Below are 13,373 nucleotides of genomic sequence, written 5' to 3'. Positions count from 1 at the left end.
AGATTTGGTAATTGTAATGTTGACCCTAATAAGCTTACACTGAAGTATAGTGGTTTAGGAAAAGGAAAATGATATCTACTTGATATAAGAATTGAGATAATAATAATAATAATAATATAATAATAATAATAATAATATAAAGCCCTTAAGAAAAAATTTAAAAATTTAAATCTCTCATTGAGAAGTTTTATCAGTAGTTACTCTAGCTAGCGGGTAAGTCTGGTTGACCAATCAGTATATGAATCCCAGTTGAGGCCTCGGGGAAACTCCTGGATGTCAATAGCTCACTATATTATAAATGCAAACAGAGTATTAAATAAATACTAAATTAAACAAAAAAAAATGTGGGAATTTTGGTTTAGGAAGCTTAATAAGCTTTCAGTTCAGCAACGGAACATGTAATTTTATAAAAATATCCAGAGAGTTTCTTAATGCGCATGTCTGTCGATGATAGAGTGACATTGAATTGGCTTGCATAAAATGTGTATTATTTGTTGATTATGGCACAGACACATGTTCACAAATTCTTAAATACAGAATATTTATCCAAAATCCCCCATCAAAGAACAGAAAAGTGCCTTGAACCAACAAAAAGGTAACTTCGGTAGTAATAAATTAAATTCCATTAAAGCTGACATTAAAGCTAAGTTTTACGATATTACATGTGACATGCAAGAAAAAGAAAGACCATTCAGGCAGGAATGTCGTGCATTAAGATCTGCATTCATTCATAATATTTGAGGGGTTTCAACCATGTTCCCTGACGACTGAATGCTAGGAATCTCAGCTGACACCCAATCTAGCATTCAAAACACAAACTAATGTATATCTTAGTCTCCTAACCAGTGATTTTTAAGGAAGAAGCCAATGCCTTCAATAACGAAACCTAGAAGTTTTAGCCTCATATTGTTATGCAGTCATATGGTAAGATCATTCCATCTGACCAAGTTTCAGGAAAGTACAATGTAAGTAAACGTTTCCACCTTTCAGACAGTGCAATTATCTCGGATTCTTCCTACCTTCTTACTAATATGAGCATATCTGAACACGTCAAGTTTGCACAATAAGTAAATGGCTTTGTGGAATGTATTTTTTTTTTTTTTGGCACAAAAATATTTCCTAATACCTCAAATGAAAATTTTCACCCACAGCAAGATATCAAGCCATAGAGGTGCTTCCCTGGTACTTGCTTTCTAGGCAGAAAAGTACAGAAACAGACCATTGCTTCTAAGAGCTTTGTATTAAGTAGCAATAACTTCCCTTCCAAGGAATAGCACCAGTATGATTACAACTCAGCCTGGGGAGGGCTCCTTCCAAGCTCTTTAATTCCCTGGAGAATTCGCTTCATATGACCCACTTTCGCTATCCCCAGGTCCTAAAAAAAAGAAAAGAAAAGAAAAAGAAAAAAAAAAGAAAAGGTAAGGAAAAAAAAAAGAAGGAGAAGGAAAAGAAAGACATTTACTGACAAGAGAAAACTGGGGATTAAATATTTCATTAGCAAATAGTGTAATTAGCATTCAGTTTATATTCAATGACTTAGGAAGTATAAGCTATGAAAATCAGTTTATAAAGCAAAACTAACCTGACATTGAAAAATTATCAACAAGTTAAAAAAAAAATCACATCCTACACTAACTCTGAAATGTAACAGTCTCAGAAATTATACACAATGATGGTTCTTCAGAGTCAAAATTAGGGTCTCTTTTTTCTTCTGCTTCTTCTTTTTCAAAACACAGGTCCTTTTGGGATCTCAGAGAACAGTGACAGAAGACATCAGGGCTGCTGCAACTAGTCTTACGGCAACTACACACTTTCTTCCTAAAATAGTACTTAAAAGTAAAGCCTAATGCTAAAGACAGAGATCAGGGGCCATCACCTAAATTTGGAATGTCAGTGCATCTATGGTTACATTTAGAGTCTTTGATTTGAGTGGACTGTTTAAATATTCTTTCTATTTTGCGAGACAAAAGTATAAGAAATTACTTCAACCTGGCTAACTGTGGGTTGATGCTTTTCCTCAGAACACTTGTGGCTCCTTTCCCTCAGAACCCTCCTTGTTTCTTACAGAACTGTCTTCCTTTAAAGGGCCAAGAATTCAATAGTTAGTTTTCAGAGAGGGAGGATGATTCCAGAATGTACAGCGCACAGCAGGCTCTCGGCAAATAAATCCTTGCTGAGGGAATGAAGGAGACGCATACAAGACAGCCGTGATATTCACGACCCGAAAAACTAAAAGAAAGGGTGAAGGCCTCTGAGCCCTAAAGTTTCTTTAAGGTTAACAGGCACAACTGATTGGCCAATACGTGAAGTCAAACCAATTTGGTATAAAAAACAGAGGGGCTTGAAAAATTTGAAAATTAGCAAAAAGGGACACATGGGTGGCTTACTTGGTTAAGCAACTGACTTTAGCTCAGGTCATGATCCTGGAGTCCCAGGATCGAGTCCTGCATTGGGAATCTCTGCTCAGCGGGGAGTCAGCTTCTCCTTTTGACCTCTCCCCTCTCATGCTCTCTCTCTCTCAAATAAATTCTTAAAAAAAAAATAAAATTAGCAAAAAGGTGGCTTCCAAAGCAGCCTCGAAAACAAGATTACTAGGTACCACAAAATTATGTGTCTGAGATGATAAAGATTCCAAATATCCGTCCTACTTCATAAGCTAAGAGCATTATTTTTTTTAAAGGATTTTATTTATTTATTTGACAGAGAGAGAGAGATCACAAGTAGGCAGAAAGGCAGGCCGAGAGAGAAGGGGAGGCAGGCTCCCTGCCCAGCAGAGAGCCCAATGCGGGGCTCTATCCCAGGACTCTATCATGACCTGAGCCAAAGGCAGAGGCTTAACCCACTGAGCCACCCAGGCACCCCAAGCATTATTTATTTTTAAGCTTTACATGAAATAGATGAGACGATTGTAAGCATGTGCACACCCCCATTCTCTCTCTCTTCTGTATACTTTATGGGCTCTTTGATTCTATAGCAGTGAAGCTACTGACAATTCTTTTTTTCTACTGACAATTTTGAATCTTTCTGAAAAATACTCTTTCTATATAGCAAGTGCTCCTGTCAAGCTTGAGATAATTTCTGGGTCACATTTTTACAATATGCAACTGATCCTGAAAAAGTATTTTCTCATAGGACACCAGGTCATTTATAATCAGTCTGAAGGCAAGGAACTGTGTGTTTCCTGAGTGTATGCTAACATAGCAAACTTAAAAGCAAGGCCAAATCCTAAAGAAAGTGAGCCGGCGGCCTGCTACCTAACTCTGAAATATAAATGCATTTGCGGTTGCATTTATTTAAGTGGGATATTTTAATACTCTTTCTGCTTTGTGATAACAATTATCTGATGAAGAAATACATTTAATACTGAATATTCTACTTCAGGCCATATGCACGTTTTATTTTCAAGAATAAAAAACTTCTTTGCGGGAAGCAGACTCTACTCAGAATTACCATTTTGGTGTAATGAGATGAATGTTTTCCACAGAATTACACTAACGTCTAGCTATATTTTTTTTATCTTGAGTTCAATACCTTCATGACTTCTAGGAGTTAGATTGTGATAAAGTTACGGCCGTGACATCTGTTATAGTTTTCTTAATTTATTTTTATCAGATTCTTTATTATGCACCTTTTCTTTCTTTGGATGAACAGGTCTAATTTTGCAGAAACATGCTTTGTAGATATTCAGTTACCTTTCTAGGCACAGATATGCAACTTTCCAAATGGAAAGAAAAACAAAAACCAATCACACAAACAAATCCATTGCATCTTTGCCATTGTCTTTGGTGCCCCTCACTTTTGGCTACTGTCTTCCTAGAGGGAGAATAATACAGTAAGTTTCTTTATTTCCTAAAGCACCTTAGAAATATTTTTCCTTTCCCACCTTTACACTGTCACATTGCTACCTCTAGTTGTCTTGCTGATAAGAAAGTAACAGACAAGATGTGAGCAGGAGATAGCCAGGTGACGGGTAGTGGGAGACACATGCCGTAGCAGGGGGACCTCTAAAGGTGAGCAAGAGTCTAGTATTTTCGGGGAAATGGAACATGGCCAGTGTGGATGGGGTACAGCCCAGCAAGGGGCCAGTGATTCCACAGCAGTTTCCATAAACGGTCAGTCTCATGTAGACCTTCCAAAGATGCAAGTCTTTATTCCAGTAGAAGTGGGAAAGGTGATCTGACGTTAAGAGATCACTCTGGCTGCCGTGTGAGTAATGGGCTAAAGAGAGCGCGGGTAGCAGCAGAAAGTCCAGTTAGGAACCCCGGCCTCACACAGGCAAGCGGTGCCCTGGCACGCAGTAGGAGTGTGGAAAGCCGAGAGAGAAACGGATGCAGCCTAGAAACCTGGCTCTGTGCTAGGCTTACTGAGTTAGGAGACAAGGATAAGGAAGAGGAAGGCGCTGAGTATGACCGTGGGCTTCTCCGGCTTGAGAGCCTGGAGGGAGAGAGGGGTGATTTTACTAAGATACCTGCAGAACCCTCCCTGTGTGACAGGCAACTATCAAGTGGAGCTGGTGATAAAATCCTAAAGCTTCCAAATTGAGGTCAGGCCTTGGGGTACAAACCTGTGAACCAGGGATGTATTCATGGACCATATTTGCAGCAATGGGAATGGATAAGTTTACATAGGGAGTCAGAGATCCTCTAGCAAGACTTAAAGAGTTCATTCCGAAGAGTCTGCTCCCTCTTACAGCTACAGCCAGAGGTCAAGGGGAAGCTCATTTGCTCCCCTCACGGCTTTGCTCTATAGCAGGCTCTTTCCAGATAATTATTTTTTTTTTCATTCTTCCAAGCCCCATTTTGGAAGGAAAAGAGTTAAAAAGGACTATGTCAATGCAAATTTCTGAAAGAAAAGTTTTAAGGTAAGGGATGTAATTTGCATTAAAAGTAAAACTAAAGCAGAACAAGAAGTCCCATGATAAAGCTAAAAAGAGAAAGTTTACAAAAATAATTCTTACCCATTTCCTTTTTACTCATACTCTTTCCTCCAGCCAAGTCCTATCACTCCAACTTTGACCTCCTATGTGTATGAGCTTTGTTTTTCCAACCTGCGAATATCTGCCTTACTGCCTTACTCGTTGTGTATGTGTGCGTGTTATGTGTATGTTTATGGTTGTGTGTCCATATGTATAATTATTTATTCTCACACACATTCAGTCTTTCCCTGGAATTTATGCTTATTTGTGGCAAATTAAATGTAAGCTCCTAGAGAGGCTGGCGTAATATACCAATCTGTAGCTATTCAATAAATTCAAGATAGCTATTCAGTAGCTGCCTGACAAGGATATAAGATGCTACATAAATATGTTAGATGTAATGACCCCTTATATTTCTTTTTTTTTTTTTATGCACTCACTCCAAGTTTTGAAGTCAACCTCCACTCTAGGAACTCTAGCCCTGTATATTTTTCTGTTTTCCAGATTTGGGAATCTCAACTGGGGTAATTAATTAATCTATTATTTTATTATTCTGTTTAAAAGTGTTTAGGTAGATGTGATGTCCGCTTTTAATATGCTAAGACTGTATGACTCTGCTTTATAAAATCCTATATATTACTCACTAATTGCTCTAAGATCTCTGCTAGCTTATTTATAGATAAAGGCACCAACAGTTCATGAATTTGTTAGGAAATCACTGTATCCTAATCCTGTGCAGTTCAGAACTTGGCCTACAGGAAAGGGATCACTCCAACATAGGTTAAAGACTTTGTCACTTGCTTATTACTCAATCTTGGAATTTTAAAAATGGCACTGTTTGGTAAGAAAATTCAACATGACAAAATTCTACTCGGAACCTTGGGATAGAATAGTCTACTTTGGCCATGTTGTGTGTCCACCCAAGAAAATAAAAGGGAATTGCTGCAGACCGTGAATTAATGATTTTCTTTCTCTGCAGTAAATGACAAATTGGCTCTCTGCCACCTTCTAGCAAAAGTGAAGCGTGATTTTTACTTCTTTTGCTAAAGAAAATAATACATTTCTTTTTGAGAATAATACAATCATAACAGTAACTCACAGGGAGTGTATTTGAACTTATCGGTCTCGTTTTTCATGTGAGCTCTGAAAGGGCAGTCAGAAACACAACAAATTCACAGGACTCTCAATTGCCACTGCTGTGAGTTTCTTACCCAGTTCCACATATTAGGAAAACTTTGTTATTGGTATTTTGAATTAACTTTTAGTGGTTAACCTTTTATTAGTTTTTTTGGTCATTTTCAGCAACAGTGATCACCTTTCATGCAGATCCAATAAAATGAGCTGATGGAAACATGGGTTATTTGGAAATATTAGCACAGGAATAGCCATACCAATGGATGCAGAGAAAAAAATTATTAACTTCATGCTAAGCTTTAGCTGTAATAATCAGAGAACGATACTTGATCGGGCAACACTGCTGACATTCTTGTTTAAAAAGCACACAAGGAACTCTGACCACAGGACAATGCATATTAGATTACTGCCCGTTTGCAGGACACAGGACATAAGCCAAGCTATAAGCATATAACAAAAGAGGCGCAGGAGAGAGCATTCTGTTTTGCCGGGAAATTTTCAAAAGCTGAAGAGTAGCACAAAGGAAATACCTTAAGATCTCGCCTTTCCAGATGCAAAAGTTCAGCCCCTCTGATGTCATGACGAATGAAGATTTCTCTGTACTCTCCCAAATTGAGCAGCTCCAGCCAAGCAGCAACTTCCTCTGTGCCCCATTTTTGAACTACCAAAGTTAAGAGCAAAACCCCCGTAATTTCTACATGCTCAATGCATTACAAAGCAAAGGTTGGCCAAAGAAGATGCAAAACAGAGTACAGCGGCAGTGCTAGCAGAGGGAAAGGTTAAAGGTGTCGTTTGCACAAAACCCCAATTTCACTTTTTCCCCCATGCAGGTTACAGACTCTCCATCCACACAGAGATCTGACTATGCAGAGACATTCACTGATGTGCACAGGTGCCTTTACCTTCAGCTCAATTTCCTCTCCAAGCCACCCACACCACACAATCCAAATAAAATATGTACTTCTCGTGATTAGGATCGACAGACAGTCCGTGATCCAAATACACTCTGATGATTTCCTTAAGACCACATATGAAACCAGTTAAAATTGAATTAGCTACAAGTGCTAATGAACACTGAAAATCTGACATGGGCTCCTGAATTTTACTCCAGGTGTGGCTGAATTCAAGTGATGACTTCATTGATTTTAATAATTAACAAGGATAGCACTAAATGTGTTGTTAGCTCACTTTAAGGTCCTCTGGAAACTGTCAATACTGCTAAGAGGAGTTGGACTGTTATTTTTCAATATGTATCATCGTTTTATATATTTTATTCAACATTGATTAGCTTAATTCAAATTTATTTGGTTGTAAAATGCTGTATTTGGGGATGCCTGGGTGGCTTAGTCAGTTAAGCCTCTGCCTTCAGCTCAGGTCATGATCTCAGGGTCCTGGGATTCAGTCCCACACTGGGCTCCTTGCTCAGCAGGGAGCCTACTACTCCCTCTGCCTGCCGCTCCCCCTGCTTGTGCTCTCTCTCTGACAAATAAATAAATAAAATCTTTTAAAAAAAATAATAAAATGCCATATTTGATTTTAAAATGCCCTTCAACAGCTGCTCTACAATTGTCAAAAATTAGGTCATAGACCACTTTTTCAAAGGAGCTAGCTCACTTGGAAGGATAATAAAGTGACTGGATTGTGAAAGGCACCTGTCACCATGTACACAGAACTTGCAGGTGCCTCGGCAACACTGTCGCATTAAAAGTAATTTCTAGGGCAAGGGGGAAAGGGAACCAGACAAAAAACACCAAAAGCAGTTTAATCTTTGCTTGAGAATGCAAGTGTCACTGTAGACTGTCATGTCTTTGGGGTGGAAATGGTTCAGTAAGTCCTTGGAACAGGAGAAAAACAATGTGTAACTTTAGGTGGAAAAGTCTGTTTAGCAAGTTAAAGGAGTAACTGAAAGTTTCTACATTCCTTTTATCAAAGGGATGTAGACTTCGAACTCTGAAGGAGAAAAAGAAATTATACACCGATGTTACAAGAGACAAAGGACCGTCTCAACAGATGCATGGATGTCCACTGAACAGAGTAGAAGCAAACCAGCGCCCACCTTGTTTTCTTGTGTACTTCATTGCTATAGACCCCTACCATTTGGGTGGATTACTTTAGGTGTGACAGGATTTGCTTTATTGTGGGAAAATGAACATAAAATAAAATTTACCATTCTAACCATTCTATGGTGTACTATCCAGTGGCATTTAGTTCCATAACATGCAGGGGTCACCACAAATAATTCCAGAACATTTTTATCACCTCGGTGACATGGCTTTAATAAGTTATCTTTTGCACAGGGTTATACTTTCCCTTCCAGTGCGGATCACCTACCAGGCTGTGAACTTGTCTTCTGCTTCTGAACCTTTTCCTTTTTAAACTTTGGCACGATCCGAAAGACTGTGCTTCTGCTGTTTCTCTTGGTGCAATCCATGGGGGGCTCCTGTTCGAGTGGGGCAAGAAAGGAATTTGCTCAGGACGTGAAGAGAAGGAAACCTCACTCCGATCTTAAAGCCAGCGCAGGAATAGATTATGAACACAACACACTGTTGGAGTGGTGACTTGTTAAAAATTGGAGAGCATGATGCTACATACTCCTGAAAATGGACTGATGCCCATGAGACACTTTGTTCACGGAAAAGCCTTTGCTCACCTGTTCAAGAGCAGCACATTTGAAAGTGGTGCTCGAAATTTATTCTCCCTTGAATATCTCTTTTTCAAATTCTATTGTCACAAAGTCTGCATTTATAGAGAAGTGGGCCACATTTCACATACCGCATCTTCATTTGGGTGTAAGATATAGTAAAGCCACGGAATCTCCGTTAACTTCTGCAGCTCCACCTCCACGGAATGTAAGGCATTAGAAACGCGCTCCTCATGTGGGGATTCTAACTGCTGTTTACCAGCAGATTTTAAAAAACAAAATAAAACAAGGCTTAGTGACCAATCTCAGAAGAAATTCGTTTTATTTTGACAACGAACATCCTCATCTCTTATGAGGCTAGTCTAGGTTATTGTTAGTAAGATAAAGGAATATAGAGGGGTGCCTCAGTGGCTCAGTCGGTTAAGCAACTGCCTTCAGCTTAGGTCATGATCCCAGGGTTCTGCGATCTAGCCCCGCATGGGGCTCCCTGCTCAGCGGGGAGTCTGCTTCTCCCTCTCCCTCTGTCTGCTGCTCTACCTACTTGTGCGCTCTCTCTCTCTGTCAAATAAATATATAAAATCTTTAAAAAAAAGAAAAAAGGAATATGGGAAAGAAAGAACAGATTATTTTATATTGAGCTCACTTTTTAAAAATCTGGATAGATTTATCCATACTTTTCAAAGATAATACAAGTAGTTAGTATGACTTTAATAATGTCACAGAAAAAAAGTATTGCTTTTGGTGGTTTTCTTTCTTTTTTTGTAAATTCTTTCCTCTCTCCCTCCCTTCCAATCCATGGGTCTATCCACCCACTCTGCCTACTTGTTAGTAAGTAATCTCACTATTCTACTTCTTTGTGGCAAAAATCCTTCCGATTTCCATAGGCCGCTAAGTAAGCAAATAATACTATTTTTAAAAATCGGTCAAAAACATGTCACATCATAAGAACTGCTTGGCACAGAAATCTCCCAGGGAATTAAAATAATAAGTTTAAGGGGAAAAAAAACCCACAAATCTCAAACAAACAAACAAAAAAGCTGTTGTAAAAATCAGGGCAAGAGCAAAACGCCCAATGGTTTGCAATCTGAAAGAGGGTTTGGAAACTTTAAAGGGAATTTAACCGCTCACTTATTATCCACTTATTTGAGGCAGCTATTAAAAAGCACTTAGAAATTCAATAGTAAAGGTGAAATAAACACTGTTACGTGTAGAACAGGAAGGGAGGTGACTGCCTTCTGGTCCTGGCTTTGTTACTCAGCCGGCAACCAAGGGAAGGCTGACCGATGGTAGGAGTCTTAGTTTCTTCCTTAACAAATAGTAGAGTGACTAGATTTTTTCTATGGTCTATTCCAGCAAACCAATCCTTTCAAAAATTACTTTAAGACTGTCGAGCATCTACATATAGGTTCATAGAACTTTAAAATGAACGTTCAGTGAAATCGTCACTGTTATTTATTATGGTCGTTCTTTCTTTCTCCTTGGTTATTCAAGGTATTTACCATTTCTAGTAGTTAAGAAAAATATGGAGATTCTCCACCTTGTCATGTAAAATTTACCACTTTCCTTTGAGTCTAAGAATATACATCTTATAAAGTTGATAACATGGTATTGCATATTCATTCTAGAAGCAAAAGAAAGTGTAAAGCTTAGTTGATCTCGAATATGATTGAACTGTATTATGATGTCAGTATGGTCAAAGGTTTTGAAAAAATTCACTGGTAAACATTTTAAACTAAGCACTCATACTTGACAATGACAGAAGTAGATCAAAATGACTCAGAGTGTGTGCGTGGTCCTTCTATAAGAACATAATATCATTGGTAAATATTAATCAACTAACACTCAGTAGGTGCTTTCGGTGGAGAGAACTAAAATATAGAACAAGTTATGTTTCTAGTTGTTGTCAGATATGTAAAATATATCTTTTATATTTCAAATAAGACAAAAAAAATACATGTCCTTCACCTAAAAAATGGGATCAAAATCACAGCTCACTGGATTTCACTGGACCAATTTTAGAAGAGCAACAAGAAGATTCTGGTTAATAACAGAAGTGCCAAGAATTGGCAAAATATTCCACTGGTTTTATCAAAAAAGATAACCAATGTGTCTTCCTGAAAATTTTCTTCCTGGCCATAGCATAGGCAGCCACGTCCTACCCTGAGGAAGTTGTTCTTCAGCTTCCTCTGGAGATGGGTAAGAGCCAGGGATGTCATTCATCCCTGAAGCTTCTCTTTTCAGATGATGAAAGATGCTCCAAGGATGGTGCCCTTCTGGACTCCAATTGAACAGAAACTCCCAGCACAGTTACTTCGTTCACTAGACTGTGACACACCTCCCATTTTCCCACTATGCCAGATACTATGACTTTTACTACCACTTTAATTTAGGCGTCTATTTTCCAAAGCCAGAGAGAAAACTACAGTCAAGAGGAATGTTGTAAGATCATCACGGACCAGTTCATCAGAATCGTGACAAGGAAGAGGAAAATAGCTAAATGCATCATAATGCATCAGGCTTTCTACACAGTGACAGCAGCGCATGTGAAAAACCCACAGTTGAACGCTAGGTGGCGAGAGGACCCCATATTCTAGAACTTTTGAAACCAGTAAGAGAATAAAAGGCTGACAAGGCGGACTCTGGGCAAAGCAAACCGGACATCTGTGGACTTCTAGCACTTGAGGTCCACGGAACGTGGTCAGATTCCCGAAGCTTCATTTCCAGCACCGATCTGAGTTAATCTAGAGGTAAGGCTAGCTCTTGAGAATTTAGTTCTTGAAACATCGAGTCTAGAAAGTGTTGCCCTTTCAGTAAAGCTAAGAATTGCATCAATCATATTTCAAATGTTAATTTCGGGAACAAAGCCGATGATTTCCTCTACTTCTCTGCCACTAGGAAGTAATGAGCTCCTGAGGAATGCCTGCTACACTGCAGAAGGTTCAAGTTTCTCAAAGCTGACTGGGGAGAACAGGACTGCATGACAACCCGGTGGCATCTGTGAGAGGAGACTTCTACCCCCCGTTAGCCCGAATCATAACTCCCTAGAGTAGCCAGGCATTTTCTGGAAGGCAAAAGCCAGGTAAAAGGGAAGCCCCAAGGATGGAGGCCAGGAGGCTGCTCTGCATTAGAATCTGAGGAATGAATGTATGAACAAAGCCGAGGCCCACACACGGGTCACCACTGTGTTACCAGTCATCTCTTTCTTACCAAAGGGACCCTGCCCACTAGCAAAGATTCTGTTTCATTATAAAGTGCCTTCACATTGATGGCTATTTCCGTGGCAGTGTCTCTCGTAAGACTCTAGAAAAAAAAAACAACACATCAAAGACAAGTAGTTCTGGATTAGTTTGGGATTCAATCATCAGCAAATACTTAACATTTCATTCTTCCCATAAATTCACCTCACATGTATTTTTACAACTCCACTCCAATTCTATTATAACTGAACAATTTCACACTCCTCTTTGTTCACAGGGTTATTTCTTCGAATCCTTACATCTCAGAACCAAAGGAGTGCTCTGACTGTGGTTACACACTTAGGCCCCCATCTCCCACACACAAACGTGTGGATACTCGCAACCACATACACATGTCCCCACAAAACTGTTCAGTCAAAGAAAATGATGCCATATCAGATAATGGGGTATTTTCAGATCACACTCAGTTCTATCCACTGACTTTCATTCTCAGAAGTTTCAGCCGGGGTGTTTTTTAGACTTTCACCTTGAGGACTAGCACTTATGAATCAATTTAGGTAACTTCCATTGAATAATTAAAAGAGTAAGTGAAACCATATGATACTTGACTCTCTCTGCTTGACTTATTTCACTCCGCATAATCTCTTCCAGTCCCGTCCATGTTGCTACAAAAGTTGGGTATTCATCCTTTCTGATGGAGGCATAATACTCCATAGTGTTTATGGACCACATCTTCCTTATCCATTCGTCCATTGAAGGGCATCTTGGTTCTTTCCACAGTTTGGTGACCGTGGCCATTGCTGCTATAAACATTGGGGTACAGATGGCCCTTCTTTTCACTACATCTGTATCTTTGGGGTAAATACCCAGTAGTGCAATGGCAGGGTCATAGGGAAGCTCTATTTTTAATTTCTTGAGGAATCTCCACAACTGGAAGGGGAGGTGAACCATGAGAGACTATAGACTCTGAAAAACAATCTGAGGGTTTTGAAGGGGCGGGGGGTGGGAGGCTGGGGGAGCCAGGTGGTGGGTATTAAGGAGGGCACATATTGCATGGAGCATTGGGTGTGGTGCAAAAAACAATGAATTCTATTACACTGAAAAGAAAAAAAAAAGAATAAAATAACGCTATCATCAGGTTTCTCTAAGCCACAGCCTTGTACCATGTACCGTATTTCAAAAGAATTGTATTCTTTCCCTTTTTTTAAACACCTACCTTAAGAAAATCATAGAAGTTACAAAATTGTAGCATCTACATTAAGAAGTTCACCCACTTTACCAGTTTCGTAGAACAAAACGAAGTGAGAATAACTTCTGTGCACAGCCTCAACAATGAATGAGCATCTCTAATAAAATGCGTGGTATATGGTTTGCCCTACATCAAGGTACAGGGGAGAAGGTGACAGAAAGAACAAGGAGGGATGGCTGTAGCTCGAAGGAGAAGGAGTGCAAGGAAGATGGCAAGGCATCAAGTGATTGAAAGAGA

General features: G+C 39.3%; 1 protein-coding gene across 6 annotated transcripts in view; it reads right to left on the bottom strand.

Moving 5' to 3' along the window:
- Nucleotides 1-345: 345 nt before the first annotated feature.
- DGKH (diacylglycerol kinase eta) overlaps nt 346-13,373 on the bottom strand; it is a 175,332-nt gene continuing 162,304 nt past the window's right edge. For 5 of the 6 annotated variants that reach the window (XM_032873944.1, XM_032873945.1, XM_032873946.1 and 2 more), the window contains 5 exons: nt 11,898-11,990; nt 8,822-8,941; nt 8,381-8,489; nt 6,580-6,710; nt 346-1,375 (listed from right to left, as the gene is read on the bottom strand). In XM_032873944.1, the coding sequence (XP_032729835.1) occupies nt 1,286-1,375; nt 6,580-6,710; nt 8,381-8,489; nt 8,822-8,941; nt 11,898-11,990 (543 nt within the window). In that variant the 3' untranslated portion in view covers nt 346-1,285. The remainder of the gene's footprint in view (nt 1,376-6,579; nt 6,711-8,380; nt 8,490-8,821; nt 8,942-11,897; nt 11,991-13,373) is intronic. The other variant, XM_032873949.1, reaches the window with a different exon arrangement.

Source organism: Lontra canadensis, unplaced genomic scaffold (genome assembly GCF_010015895.1).
Source record: "Lontra canadensis isolate GAN:19392208 unplaced genomic scaffold, GSC_riverotter_1.0 scaffold51, whole genome shotgun sequence".
NCBI lineage: Eukaryota > Metazoa > Chordata > Mammalia > Carnivora > Mustelidae > Lontra > Lontra canadensis.
This window is presented reverse-complemented; position numbering and strand designations above follow the sequence as displayed.